Source organism: Eupeodes corollae, chromosome 3 (assembly GCF_945859685.1).
Source record: "Eupeodes corollae chromosome 3, idEupCoro1.1, whole genome shotgun sequence".
Taxonomy (NCBI): Eukaryota; Metazoa; Arthropoda; class Insecta; order Diptera; family Syrphidae; genus Eupeodes; species Eupeodes corollae.
The window spans coordinates 6,196,281-6,210,129 of record NC_079149.1 but is presented as its reverse complement, the minus strand read 5'-3'; the positions used below and the strand labels follow the sequence as shown (position 1 = coordinate 6,210,129).

Genomic DNA, 13,849 nt, shown 5'->3' with positions numbered 1-13,849 from the left:
ATTCCTGTGTGCGATTAATGTTTTTCAGGGATGAACGGGATATACAGTTCTTAAGAGGAATTTGAAAGGCTAATTTGAGAAAGAACTTTTCATGACAAGAATAACTTTTGGAGAATTTGTCAATTCCTCGAAAGAGGAAGTACCCGCGAAAAAACTTTAGAAGGCACAGGCAGGGATTGAACCAAAGACCTCTGGCATGACAGTCCAACGTACTATATGACAATTCTGTTTCTCAATTTCCAACGAACCGGAGTCAGTGACAACACCCGTGTTTTGTTTAAAAATCTGTCAATAGTATAGTAGGATATTAAATGAATAACAAAAACAATATCCGCAGTAAGAATACTTCAGATAAAAGCTAAAGTAGAATCTTACTACGGATGGGTTTTTGACATTTATACGAGTCTCGAATGAATCTTATGTGATTTCGTTTCCAAATGTTGGTACGAATGATATTGCATTTGTATGTCGATGGCTGTGTTCGTTGAGTAGTTATGCATTAGTTATGCATTTGGAATCATGTGTTTTTAATTGTGGAAAAATATCAATCTGGTACTGTTGATATTATTTAGTTTTGTTAATAAAAATGGACTAACTGGGCTAATTTTTCAAGAGAAAACAAAAGAAAAGATCACTAAGAAGACTTAAAAATGATTAAGTCTGACAGCACTTTCTGAAATGCAAATGGTGTTTCGATGTTTGTTATGAAGTTTAAGTGAGATAGTGCAACACCACATAAGAATATGCTATCTACTTCATGTTTTTTTTTCATTTAATCAAAACAAAATTTTATTTTCGTACACAAACATGCAAATAAGCAGACCATAACGCATTATCTGTAAAACCAACTACTTCACACAGGTTTTTCTTCACAAATTTCGACTCGATTAGTATCCTCGATCGGAATCGAGTCGAATCAAGCTCATTTGAAATTGATTCATGTATATTAATAATTGAAGCGAGCTTCAAGCTCGATCCAACACCACATGTTTATGTTGTAGTCTACGAACAAACCCCCTTCTGAAGTTTTTATTTTATGTCAAAGCTGCAATTGTTAAATGAACTTTTTTTTATAGAATATCAATTTCCAAATGTTTTCTTACCATTTCTTCTTGAAAATTGTCCTTTTTTTAGTTCTTTTGTTGAAGTCAATTTTAATTTTCGATTTTCGCAAAACTTTCTTCTATTTGTGTTTCTTTTTATTATTATTCTGACAGGTCTCCATTCAGTTGTACCAATTTTTAAATACAAAAATCCGAATACTGCCGATGAGTTTTCCTGGGAATTTTCTACTGAACTATTTATAGAATGCGAATTTCAATATAGCTATTCGATGGACTAAATAAAAGCTCATCTGAATATCTTTATATTGTTATTGAGTGCCATTTTCTGTGAGACAAACATATAGATATGTTATGTACTTATCTGAAGAAGGATCCCTACGCATATTCACACTTAAAGTATCAAACTAATGAGATCTGAGACAAGCTTAGAAAAGGTATATTTGTTGGGTGAAACGCAGTACCAACACTCATCATCTAGCTTCAAAAACTTCAAAATTCAGCTCTAACAAAAACAGGCAGTTAAATGAAAACAGCTTTTGAGTACTTAAAGTCGAGCAGAAAAACCCAGGCTTTGAAAGAACATTTTAAATTGGTAAATTTATTAAAAAAAGGTTAAAAAGAAAATCATAAATCAAATAACGCCCAAACAACGTTGTCAAATTCTGGAAATTTAATTTGAGAAAAGTAAATATGTTCCCAAATTTCATAGAGAACTTTGTCCCTTCTACGTTGTTAAGTGCGGTTAAATGGTTTCGTCAATAAACACAATTGCCGTAAAGGCGATTCTCAGGCCATTAACGAATCACCATTTCTTCTACTAAAATTAACTTTTTGGCTAAATGTGGTTTAAATGCTATGGCGACATCATGGCTCTTATTTCGAAATCAGAATATTTTCATCTTGTATTATTAATTTTATAGTTATCAAGTTCTTATCCTTAGAAGAACCATAAAATATGAAACAAAACATAAGCACTTTCAGGGATTTAATTCCCAGTAAATGTGAAATAACTCCACAGTACAAAAATTGACTTAGTTTGCATATTAAGGTGATGAACAAAAACTAAGTTACTTTAATTTATTTGAATTGGAATATAAATTTTCTTTTCCAATAAGAATTCATAACTAATTACCTTTTTTTGTCACTTAGGGACTTATTTCCCTTTCTATTCATTTGAATCATTATCATTTCTAAGTTAGATCTGTGGTTGTCATTTTCATGCCATCTTCTCGTATATTTAATTGGTTAATCAATAGAAAAAAGAAATTCCTTGTTAAATTTTCACGTTTTCTAATTTTTCAAAAACTTTATCAAAAACACTTTTGAAGCATCAGCTGCATAAGTACCTACGTTATTTATGCTAAAAGTACATATTTCTACACAGATTTGCACTTCAGCGACTTTAAGTCACAGGAAAAATTTAATTTAAAGAATCATAAACATATAAACCTTACCCACAATAACAAGTGTTACTTTGCGACTTCTATATCATAAGACAGACCAAGGTAAGGTAGAGCTTCAGGTATGTTAGAGCTTCAGGTAAAGTACATCTTTGGTGAGGCAATAAAATTTAACTGACACACAACTTTTTTCACAATTCACGACAAAGTCGGTGACTGTTATTCGTGCAATATGTGATTTCTCTGCAATTGCTCATTGCATTTAAGAAAAAAAAATAAAGACGACAAATAAATTTCCATTTAATTTAAGCATTCTTAAGAATGCTATTTTACGACTCAAACTTATAAGGCTGGGACTGGACTGGACAACACTCTCTTATACAGACCGACGATTGTGGAGGGCAGTGGCGGCATAAGTGGGATGGATTGTATACGAATCGACACTTTTGTGTGCGAAAATATGCCTGCAGCTATTGGATTTGAGGTGGCAACAAAAACCAAGCCCAAAAAAGCATAAAATATATTTTATTTCCTTGCCATCAGTATCAGCATCAGTCTCAGTCTCAACAAGCCATTGAGCCAGAGGTGTTTTTTTTTCTGCGGAAATTTGTGTTTGTTTTGGTTTAACACCCAAGACGACCACGACCACAACGATGACGACTGACTCGACGAACGTGACAAAGATAGAGATCCACATGAAGTTGTTAAAAATCATCCACATGTGTTTTCTTGAGGGTTTGGCAGGTGACTTGTTTGTACAGTCTTAGGTATAAAAGGTATAGATAGACCAAAGCCATCATAAAACTTTCAGCTTTCACATATGCTTGAACTTTTACAACACTTAACCAAACGAAAAAATTTGTTAATAATCCTTTTTCTGTTTTATTAGGATAAACTGCATCAATATCGAATTGAGGTTTGGGCTAATAAAATTGAAATATGACCAATTTGAGTCACAAATTTTAGCAAACAAATTGATATTTTCTCATAAAATAAATATCTAACCTTAAATTTTATAGAAAAATATATAAGCAAGAGATTACAGCAATCATAATGCCAAAGTCTAAGTTTCGATACTTAAAACCGTGAAATAAGAGGTGATTTTCATATTTTTTGAGCTCATCTAAACCTCCTATTAAGCTTCTTTAAAGTCATTTCATTTTTAGTTCAGAAAAATTAGATATTTCCTTCAAAAAAATAAAACTTTGATGGGAAGCTTCATTGTACGTCCTTAACACTATAACTAAGAAGTCCTTTGTTTCGAAAAAAAACCTCTATGGGAGATAAAAGGCGGTGCAAGACGCTTTTATTCAAATTCTACTTAGAATTCAGTAAACAGGTTTTCCCCATTTGAACGTCTGTCTAAGCGGGCCAATTCTCAAAACTATAAACAACCCTTTGAACTCAGCAAAAGGCCCTATTCAATCCCATCAAGTACCTATGAACTTTCTGTCACCCTCTTAATCTTTTGTTTATTTCCACAGCTCAGCCTCTCAAGGTGTCATTCTTCTATAATCATCATCGTCATAGTTTTATTATGCCCCACAGACACCTCAACTAGATAAAAACAAATCCTGATAAGAAATTGCCTTATAAAGATAAAAGACAAACCCCACCACCATCAACTGTCTAGGGCTATGTCTATGTCTGGCAATGCCTTGATATTGACCTACCTGTCATTGCTCCACTTGATGTTGTTCCAACAGATAATCCCTCACGTGTTGTAGTTGCTGCAGCCGATGTTATGGTTTGTGTCGTAGTTGCCACTAATCCTCCGCCAGCCTTGCAATTTCTCACTGCACCACCGCCGCCGCCAGCGCCACCACCTCCACCACCACTGCCACTGCCACCGCCTCCACTGCCCACACTTGTGGTCACAATAGTCGTTGAATTATTATTAGACTTCGAGTGATGAGCCTGTGGCTCTTGCTGTGTTTGAATTTGAACAGTCTGAAGTTGTTGGTGTTGTTGTTGTTGTTGTTGGTGTCCAGTTGTTCCAACGCACGCATCCAAGTTCACATCGACATAAGTGCTGCCCTGCAGTCCGGCAATGTCCTTTAGATCAATCCAGCTCGCTCCAACGCGATCGCAGTCCGATATCGGTAAACTAAGGACACGCGTATCGTTCTCGTCGACAATCTGGAAGGATTGTGTCGGTTCGATTTTGACGATAATGGGTGCAACGCCCTGATCTGTGGAAGTTGACGTACTCGTGTGTGACTTGGGCACCAGCTCCCGGACGTCAAATTTCAACACCGCCGAACTGCATTTGTCCGTTTGTTGGGATTGGTGTTGTTGTTGGGGGCGCTGCTGCCCGATGCTGTAGAAACGAGTCGCACTATTAACCACTAGAGGCGGTGATGTCGCTTTGTTTGCAGTTGTTACGGTTGACGATGACGACGACGAGGACGAGGCGGCAACTGTCAATGACGACGACGACGATGATGACGGCGGTATCGGAATTATCGATATCGACGGAATTTTATTACGAAAATTCGCAGCAGTTTTTAGGGCTGCCGCCGATGATTGATGGCAAATTTGTATTTCGTCCGTGACTAGGCTGCTTGCTGCGTGAACGGCTGATGTATGCGGCGACGACGACGGTGTCGATGCAGCTGAAGCACAAGCTGATGAAGATGACGATGAAGATGTCGATGAGGACGATGAAGATGACGATGTCGATGACGACGACGACGAGGACGACGACGCTGACGCTGACGACTGAATTTTACGGGAAGTCGCCACTTTGTATCTTGATTTCGAATCTAATCACACACAACAATTTATTATTCCGTCACGAAAAGTCACAAAATTTACCCAATTTACTGTTATTTCTAAGATTTCTTCACAAATAGTAAACAATTCAAGTTTACCACCCAATTTAAAAAATATTTATATATCTCGAGAGAGAGAGAGAAACAAGCCAGAGCTTTCCAGTGTATACCGTCTCAATGCGTGCGCTTTACCGTTCGTTTCACCGTGAGTAAGTGAGTAGTGCGAGGGAGTGTGCTTAAGAATTATTCATGTCATTACCACGTTCCAAACTAAACGAACAAAACTTCTACAAACACACACAAAATGTATCCAAAACACGAAACTCAAAAACGCACAGAACTATTTCCTATGCACCCACCACTATAGCAAGGACACGAACCAATCCAAATCTCGGCGCACTAAATACCGACGAACTTAACACTCGACTGCTGATGGACTGGAAGATTGGAAGAAGGGGGGTTTTCTGGTAAGTGGGCGGATGGGTAGTTTGGAGATGGGAAGGTGTTGTATTTTTTTTTACTGTTCGTTTCAATCGTTTTGTTGTTTTTTTCCTTGTTTGCTCTTAGAAATATGCAATTTTTTTTGTTTTTGTTGTTTAGATATTTAACTTATATTTAAATTTTTTTTTATTTTGTTTAAGAACAAATTTTTGTGCGAAGTTTACGATTTGAAATTTTGTTTTTATTTTTTATTTAAGTAGAAAATTTGTAAAATTATATAAGAAAAACTTTCCGATTTGTTGTTCTTTATTTAATTTTAATTTTAATTTATTTTTTCTTAAGTATAAAGTATACTTTTGGGAGTTTTGACGAATTTTTCTTAAAGGTTTTATTTAAATTTTTTATTTTCAGCGCAAGGTATATAAATAAAATTAATTTTACAATTTAAAAAATTAACACACAAATATGTACGACATTAAAATAAGAGAAAAATCAGCCTTTTTTGTTAAAAATATTTCTTTTTTTTTGTTTTTATTTAAATTTATCCCAAATTTTATTTGAAGACGTATTTTTTTTTATTTTGGGAGAAACGGCACAAAATTCAGTCGAGGATTTATTTTTATATTTAATAATTTTTAATTTCTTTAATTACGATTTCGCACTTATGTTGTTTTTGTTGTTGTTGATGTTTTTATTTTTTTTCGTTTTCGTTTTATTTTGTTGATGTTTGTGTTTTTTTTATAAAATATTGCTCTCTGGTGATTTGTCAATAAATATTTAAAAATTTAATATTTTTTAATTTGAAATATAAATTTTTTCTTATAATTTTCTTATCGAGAAGTTAATAATATTCCACCTTGCACCACCACCACAACACAACCAAGAGACCGCAGCTATGAGCTATGGAGAGTTAAAAAGTCCTTTTTTTCGTTGGAAATTCTTTTTCTTTTTATTTTGAGGACTTCGGTAGGTAGGTACGATACGAGGAGGAAATGCAATGCGCACTCGATAGGATTCCCTCTGGTTGTTGTTGTTGTTCTTTTTTCCTTCCTTTATCGATGTGTCGATGAGTTTGGTCGAGTTTCGAGATGAAGATTAAAAATAACGGCAAGGGAACAATAAAAATCTCAGGATCAAAATTTGATGTTTGAAAACCGGAACTTGGGTGCTAGCTGATGTTGATGCTGTGCTGCTGATGGTGTCAGGGAGGAGCGGTTTTCATTTTCGACACACACGAAGACACCAAGTTCAAAAATATGCCTCTTTTTTTTCGAATACTTCCTTAGATTTTTGAGGAAAAATTTCAATTCGATGCCGAAAGAACACAACAAAAAACTCGATGATTGAAAACACGAATGGCGGATTTTTGGTTCCTTCACTTCAGTTTCAGTTCTTCAGTATTGAGTTTCAATGCGCTAAGCTCTCTCTCGCGGTCTTCGTCGTGTCGGTCGGTTTCGTTCTCGGTCTCGTTCTCATTGTGTATAATATGAAAACTGCTCTCCGGAAAAACAACAGAAGAAAAAACTAACAACACCGAAAACGGTTGATTTCAGTCAGTCGGTCGGCAATTTTCCAGGGGACACATAAAATGATTTTCCCATCATCAGAATGCTCGTGTCGTAGAAAAAGAAGAACTCGAACTGGAATGTGGAACAACTGACAAAGGGGTTGATGGCGGCTTCTGCGGGGGGCTGAGGGGGTGGTGCATTGAACACACAGAAATGCACAACAATATGAAAAATGTAGAATTCTGGAACGAAAGACGACACAGACACTCGAACTCGTGCACTTTTCCACTTCTTTCTCTCTTTCTCTCTCTCTCTTTGTGTTTGTTGGAAAATCTAACGGAAACTGTGGTATAGCGTTTGTGTAAGGGGTGTTTGAGTTTGCATCGAGGTCCTGCGCAGTGCAGTGTAAGGATTGGCTTGCAATTATTAGTTTTCTTTTTTTTGGAATTTTGAATGTGTGTTTTTAGGGTGATTTGTTTTCAGGTTCAGGGTAAATTTTGTGTTGAAACTTGGGGATGGGGCTGTTCGTAGAATGGATACATTCCAGTATTATATTCGGTTGGAAATCCAAAGTACAAACAAAAATTGACAATGGAAATGCATACCTAGGAATCTAATGCTGCGCGAAAAGGGGGTAAAGTTTCATTCGATAAGACCAAGACTCAAGACCGAGCGACACAGCGGTGATGACGACGAAGAGTTCTGATACCGTGCGGTGTGGTGGCAGGGTAGATTTTTCTTGGAGTGTAATGATATATTATTTGGTCTAAGTCAGCAGAAAATGTTCCTATATATTATATGAAGTATGGCATCTGAGAATCGATTTTGTGTTTTCGAGTGAGCTTCCTCTAGCAGTTCAGCTCTATCATTGTGATGTGAAACCAGCTGATTTCGGATGGAATCTTTAGGCGCATAGCCATAGCCACATATTTTGTGGTGTTTTTTTTTTGTTGTTTTTTTTTGTATGCGGTTTTTTGTTCTTCTTATAAAAATTAAAGGGGATGAATGTAGAAGGATAGAGGCTAGGCATATAAATATTTAATATACTGGTAGCACGTGTGCAGTAATATTTTATGATATTTGTATTAAAGTGAGTTTTTTTCTTTTCATCGGTCTTTGGTATCGCTATAGTAACAAGTCAAGTATAAATGGAGGGGAGGGTGATGATGGATTAAATGCGTCGAATTCGATGCAAGTGGAATTAAATAGAATTAATTATTTCCGATTTTGTATGCGTTTAAAGTTCGAGTTTCAATGAATTAGGCAATTTATGTTATGAAAATAGAATTGTTTCGATTTTTATTGATAATTCATACAATTTTAGTGGAGTTTTTGAAATTTGAATGGTCTAAACATTTTTATATTGTGATACCTATTTAAGGTAAAGGGATTGATAGGAAATACATTATCCGGTCACAGGTGTACACCGCAATTTAATTTTGGTAAACCTATTTGTAGCCTTCTATGAATTCTAAATTAGAAATAAGTTAGAATATTGGTATTGAAAGAGTTATGAGTTATTTTTGTTGGTAAACACTATTAGGCTTTAAATAATGAGATGGATCCCAAGTTTCAATTCGTATCCGGCTGAGCCGGAAAGAATTTAAGCTTCAATCGCGTTCCTTTGCATAGTTACTATGCGTAATCTTGTACAATTACACAATTTCGGTACATTTAAATTCCTCATAAGTTTTATTGGAACTCTAATTTTCAAGCAGAGTTTATGCTTTTTTGGAGGAAGTATTGATGTATTCAAAGAATTCAATTGGAATATCAATTGCATTATCTTGAAGAGTCAAAGTATCAATATAAAGATAAGTTTGTTGATGGGACTTAAACATTAAAAGAATTTTATTATTATATCATTTTGGCAAAGATGTTTGCCGAAAATCACCAGTGAACAGTATAACAACACCTCCCAACGGACGTTCATCAACTCTTAGATGTCTAATTGTACGATCCAGAGCTTCAGGCCCACCTTTAAACGTCGTTTCTTTAAGCACTTTGGCTATAGTGAGCTTTGTTTAGAGATACTACAAAATGGAGGCACTTGGCTCTGCAAATCTAAAGGCAATTTGAAAGTGCCGTGAGCTTTTTTTTCATTCTGTAGTAATCCCAGATGATGCTACTCTTAATACAATTTTTCCTTGTATTCTTTATTTAGCAAGCAAAAGATTGATCAAGAACGTTATTCCTGTTCTACCAGGTACTTCAAGAAAGACGCACGTAAGGATTGTGACAATGTAACAAATACTACAAGTCGTATAATAATTCACTGTAATTATTTGGGGCTGCTGCTGCCCCCATTGACACCAGCGTGATGTCAATGGGGCTTTTATGAGTATTGAGGCAGAGGCGGAAAAAATGGGTTTAACGGCTAACGAAGGCAAAACAAATTACATGCTGTCGTCAAGAAAAGACATATAGTCAAAGCGTCACCATCGACAGAGTTAACTTTGAGGTAGTCAAGGACTTCATCTACCTATGCTCCGCTGTAAACGCAGAAAATAACACCAGCGTAGAGATCAGACGCAGAATAACTCTTGCTAACCGCTGTTTCTTTGGGCTAAGAAAGCAATTGAGTGGTAAAGACCTCTCTCAAGGGACGAAAGTGTTGCTATATAAGACCCTTATCATCCTTTGACTATGACAAAAGCGGATGAAAGCACCTTGGGTCACTTCGAGAGAAAAGTTCTTCGTGTGATCCACGGTCCCGTATGCATCGAAGGGGAGTGGAGGAGAAGATGGAACGACGAGCTGTACGGGCTGTACAGCGACGTAGACTTAGCCAGAAGGGTAAAAGGGTAGAGCGCATGGAAACCAATTGTTTTTTTTTTCTTTGAAATTTTTGTTTTGAGATTTGAAAGCGATTTAGAAAGTTAATCCTCTTATTGGTATCAAAAGCAAACTTAAGGTAAGAAATGTTCTTACTAAAATAAATAATATTTAATTCAAACCAGAACTTTTTTCTTAGTTCAATTTTATTTCTTCAATAACGTGATCGATTTTAATGAACAGCTAATTTTTGATGTTATAGCTCGGAACAAAATCGTTTCACTGAAGAACTGCATAATATTATGTGTATGGCAAGTTTTGAATTCGTAACACTTTCGAACTCGAGATTTTAATAAATCATGAAATTACAATATTAGAGAATTCGAAAAGAGAAGATTTTCCGATTTCGTCCGTCTGTCTATCTGACTTGACTGCTACAACCCAAACCATTGGGTGCATTGACTTTAAATTTGGAAATTAAGGTTTTGAACCGATTCGACTTAGGCGTTTTTTTCATGATTTTTAAGACTTAAAAGGACATTTACACTACCTCATAGAAATTTGTTGGTAAAAATTTAAAAATTCGAATAAACCGATCGATAGATTTTTTCTTAAATTTTTGCTTAATACGTTTTTTTCTTAATTGGGCTTTTTTCAATATAAAAAAATATTTTTGGATGACCTCCCCCCCCCCCCAAAACACACACAATTTTGAAATTCAGTTTTTATGTTTTCTCAAGAACTACAAATTTAGTTTGCACAACCTTTTATTTTTGATTTAAAAAAATATCAATTTTGTTTTTTTTTTTTGAAATTCGAAATTTTGAAAATTGGTTATTATTTTTAACATAATTGAAATGTAAAACATGTATTTATAAGCTCTAAATAGCTGCATACTAAAAATATTTTTAAATTAAAATTAAAAAATTGTTTATGTACAAAATTAATTAAAAAAAAACAACTGTAACGATTTTCAAATCAAAATTTAAAAATATTATAGTTTTTTTTTACGAACCAAATTTATTTTTTGGAAAATATTCCAATTAACGGTTTTCTCAAAAATCAAAAAAAAACTGACAAAAAAAATTTGTCACCTCGAAAAATAATTTTATGACGTTTTTAACATCTTGTAAGAAAAATAAAAATCTATATTAACATTGCTCACAGTTTGTAAAAATTGATTTTCGACCTAAATATCTTTTAAAAAATTGGAGATATTGGCATTGAAGTTATTTTTACCTTTTAAAAAATATTGTTGTCAGCATCCTGTACAATTTTGAGAACAATCGAATTGACAGTTTTTAACCAAGTTAAGTTTAAGGTAAACATTTATTTTCGACTTAAATATCATTTCAAATTTTAAAAATATTGGCTTCAAACTAGTTTTTTCTCACAAAGAAGTTTGGTTAAAATCTCGAGGTCTTAATTTTAAACGAATTCCATACATGCCTCAAAGTTTCAATGTGTGACAAATAAAAAGTGTCATGGAATTTCGGAGAGAATGATATAAATTAAACGTTTCATTTTAAATACAAATAAACTTAGAAAAGTAGTACCCATAGCGTGATGGTTAGTGCGTTGGACTGTTGGACCATTAAGTTAGTTGTAAGTTATGGATAATTAGGCTAGTTTTATAAATTTTTGTCTAGCTTTAAGATAAGTTTAAGAATAAACTAATAAAAATGAATTAAAAAAAAAAGTGCGTTGGACTGTCATGCAAGGGGTCTTGGGTTCAATCCCTGCCTGTGCCACCTAACTTTTTTCACGGGTACTGCCTCTTGCGAGGAATTGACAAATCCTCCAAGAGTAATTCTTGTCATGAAAAAGTCTCAAATTAGCCGTTCGGCTTCGGCATATAAGCTGTAGGTCCCTTCCATCTCTCACAACATTACTCGCACACAGGAATGGTTGCGAGTTTTAAGTCACTAGGCCCTGGTATTTCATGTTGCGCCACCTAATTTATTTTATTTATTTAAACTAAGAAAAAATGCTCACAAAAATCGTTCCTTAAATATTAATTATTTAATTTGTGCCTGGTTACACAAGCGCAAAAAAGAATTAATTCAGGAAAGAGAACGGATGATTTTTAGAAAGAAGGAAAGGGATGGACAAAAAATGCCAAGTTTCGTCTTTTTCCTCATTTTCAGATATGAGTTTTGCGTTAAAAATCATGTTTCTTTCTCAAACAATCTCTTTTTGACATACATTTTCATTTCTATTTGCTGTCGAAGTAAACAACAAATTTGCTTTTGTTTTGCTAGTGCTGTTTTCATTTCTTTTTTTTTAATTCAAAAAACAATTATTTTAAGGCAATGGCTAGTTGGACTCGAGTTCAAACGCTTAAATTATTAGAAGTGCTACAAGACTATCCAAATTTATTTCAAATTTGTCACGCTGACTATAAAAACCGCGTTAAAAAGTCACAAAGTTTAAACGAAATCGCGGAGAAAACAAAATGTTGTCGGCCGGAGACGTCTGTGAAAGATGTTATTCTTAAGCTTAGAACGCTTAAAACGCAATATTTAAAAGAAAAAAATAACATTATCCGTTCAAAAAGAAGTGGTGTGGGTGCAAATGAAGTGTATGTGCCTATATTGTGGTGCTACGACAGGCTCAATTTCTGGGATAACACCGGTGATGAGGTTGTTGGAGAGTCAAATATTTCATTTTTGTCGGTAAGTCAAATTAGAATTGAAAATTAAATAAATATTTTGTGTTAATGAACATTTATGTTTGTAGGAGCATTTTGATCCCACATCATCGGAAATCATTGCTGAGCCAGAGGTACACAGCTTACCAAAGACATCTAGATCCTTACATACAACAGTTCCGGTAGGTTAAGAGTATATGTATTTATTTCCCGAATGAGTGTTTAAACTATTATTAAGGCACTATAATATAGCGTGATGTCTTGTTAGGTCAGCCTTCTCTAGTAGTCAGCCATCTCTTCATTAAAATCGGCATAGTAGTAGTGATACCGTAGAAGGATTATCAATACAAGATCCACATCATACATCAGCCACATCCTCCCACTCCATAAAGCTCCTCGGAAACTAAAAGCAAAAATGTATAAATTCAAAGTAAAATCATCGTTATCGCATAACAAACTTTTAAATATCTTCCTTTTAAAGATGAATAAATGGCAGAGCAACATCTTGGTATAAATTTGCTAATGAATGAGTGCGATAGCCGGGTTTGAAAGTCCAAGCTCCTGTAAGATTCCCCAGTAGCAAGAAAACGTAGTAACATGGCCAAACTTTCTCGAGGATCAATCGGATCTCTCATTTGAGTCGTCTCTTTGAGAATCAAGGGTTCCACAAGTTTTAAAATTTCATTGAAACATTCTTCGTCCATTCTTAAATAACGACGATAACTATCTTTGTCATTCAGACGAAGTTCATCATACAAGAACTTAAATGAGCTATTTTCAATCCTTTTCAGTCTCCATGTCTTAACCCATTCCCTTTTTTTAGAATTTGATGTTTCTTGCTTTTCTTTTGCAGACGCATATAATGACAAAGCAGCTGCAACACACGTCATATATCCTGCTGCTGCCAACAAATCTTCCTCCATTATGTATGTTTTACTAAAAAAATTATCACTACACCGTAATCCAAATAAGCTCTAGCAAACAAAAACAATAATAAAAAGAGGCTGGGATGCGACCCACACTGATAACTTCCCATCTCGTCTGTCGATTTGTCTTGATTCAAAGTTTGTCTATATGTACTCGTACCAATTTTTACCAAATTTGCGTACTATTTTTTGTAGATTTTTTTTAATGAAAAAACGGACTGTTGGATTTTTATATACAATTTACTGAATATTGAAAACAATATTTTCCGTGAAATAAAATAAGTTTGAAGCCAATTTTTTTAATTTTTGAA

The 13,849-nt window shown here is 34.6% G+C and overlaps 3 protein-coding genes across 3 annotated transcripts in view; 1 reads left to right on the top strand and 2 right to left on the bottom strand.

The window, feature by feature from the left end:
* The window catches only part of LOC129952723 (probable nuclear hormone receptor HR3), a 269,230-nt gene extending 264,009 nt beyond the window's left edge, over positions 1–5,221 (bottom strand). Inside the window, exon 1 of the mRNA XM_056065522.1 lies at positions 4,138–5,221. Within this exon, the coding sequence (XP_055921497.1) occupies positions 4,138–4,144 (7 nt within the window). The 5' untranslated portion in view covers positions 4,145–5,221. The remainder of the gene's footprint in view (positions 1–4,137) is intronic.
* A 6,971-nt stretch (positions 5,222–12,192) lies between these two features.
* Positions 12,193–12,803, top strand: LOC129948991 (uncharacterized). Its single transcript, XM_056060163.1, has 2 exons — positions 12,193–12,637; positions 12,702–12,803. Exons 1-2 carry the CDS (start codon positions 12,275–12,277, stop codon positions 12,801–12,803), a joined length of 465 nt encoding a protein of 154 aa, XP_055916138.1. The 5' UTR covers positions 12,193–12,274.
* Positions 12,804–12,944: 141 nt separating this feature from the next.
* Positions 12,945–13,563, bottom strand: LOC129952632 (uncharacterized). The gene is made up of 2 exons (XM_056065367.1): positions 13,071–13,563; positions 12,945–13,015 (listed from the first exon to the last, which is right to left on the bottom strand). The coding sequence occupies exons 1-2, from the start codon at positions 13,533–13,535 to the stop codon at positions 12,971–12,973; spliced, it is 510 nt and encodes a 169-aa protein (XP_055921342.1). The 5' UTR covers positions 13,536–13,563; the 3' UTR covers positions 12,945–12,970.
* Positions 13,564–13,849: the final 286 nt, after the last annotated feature.

What these genes read in the sequence shown, in the direction of transcription:
- LOC129948991 (XM_056060163.1), top strand. Translation starts at nt 12,275, where the DNA reads ATGGCTAGTTGGACTCGAGTTCAAACGCTTAAATTATTAGAAGTGCTA. An exon ending in CAAATATTTCATTTTTGTCG is followed by an intron (nt 12,638 to 12,701) that starts GTAAGTCAAATT and finishes TTATGTTTGTAG; the next exon opens with GAGCATTTTGATCCCACATC.
- LOC129952632 (XM_056065367.1), bottom strand. Translation starts at nt 13,535, where the DNA reads ATGGAGGAAGATTTGTTGGCAGCAGCAGGATATATGACGTGTGTTGCA. An exon ending in TAAAAGGAAGATATTTAAAA is followed by an intron (nt 13,016 to 13,070) that starts GTTTGTTATGCG and finishes TTTTGCTTTTAG; the next exon opens with TTTCCGAGGAGCTTTATGGA.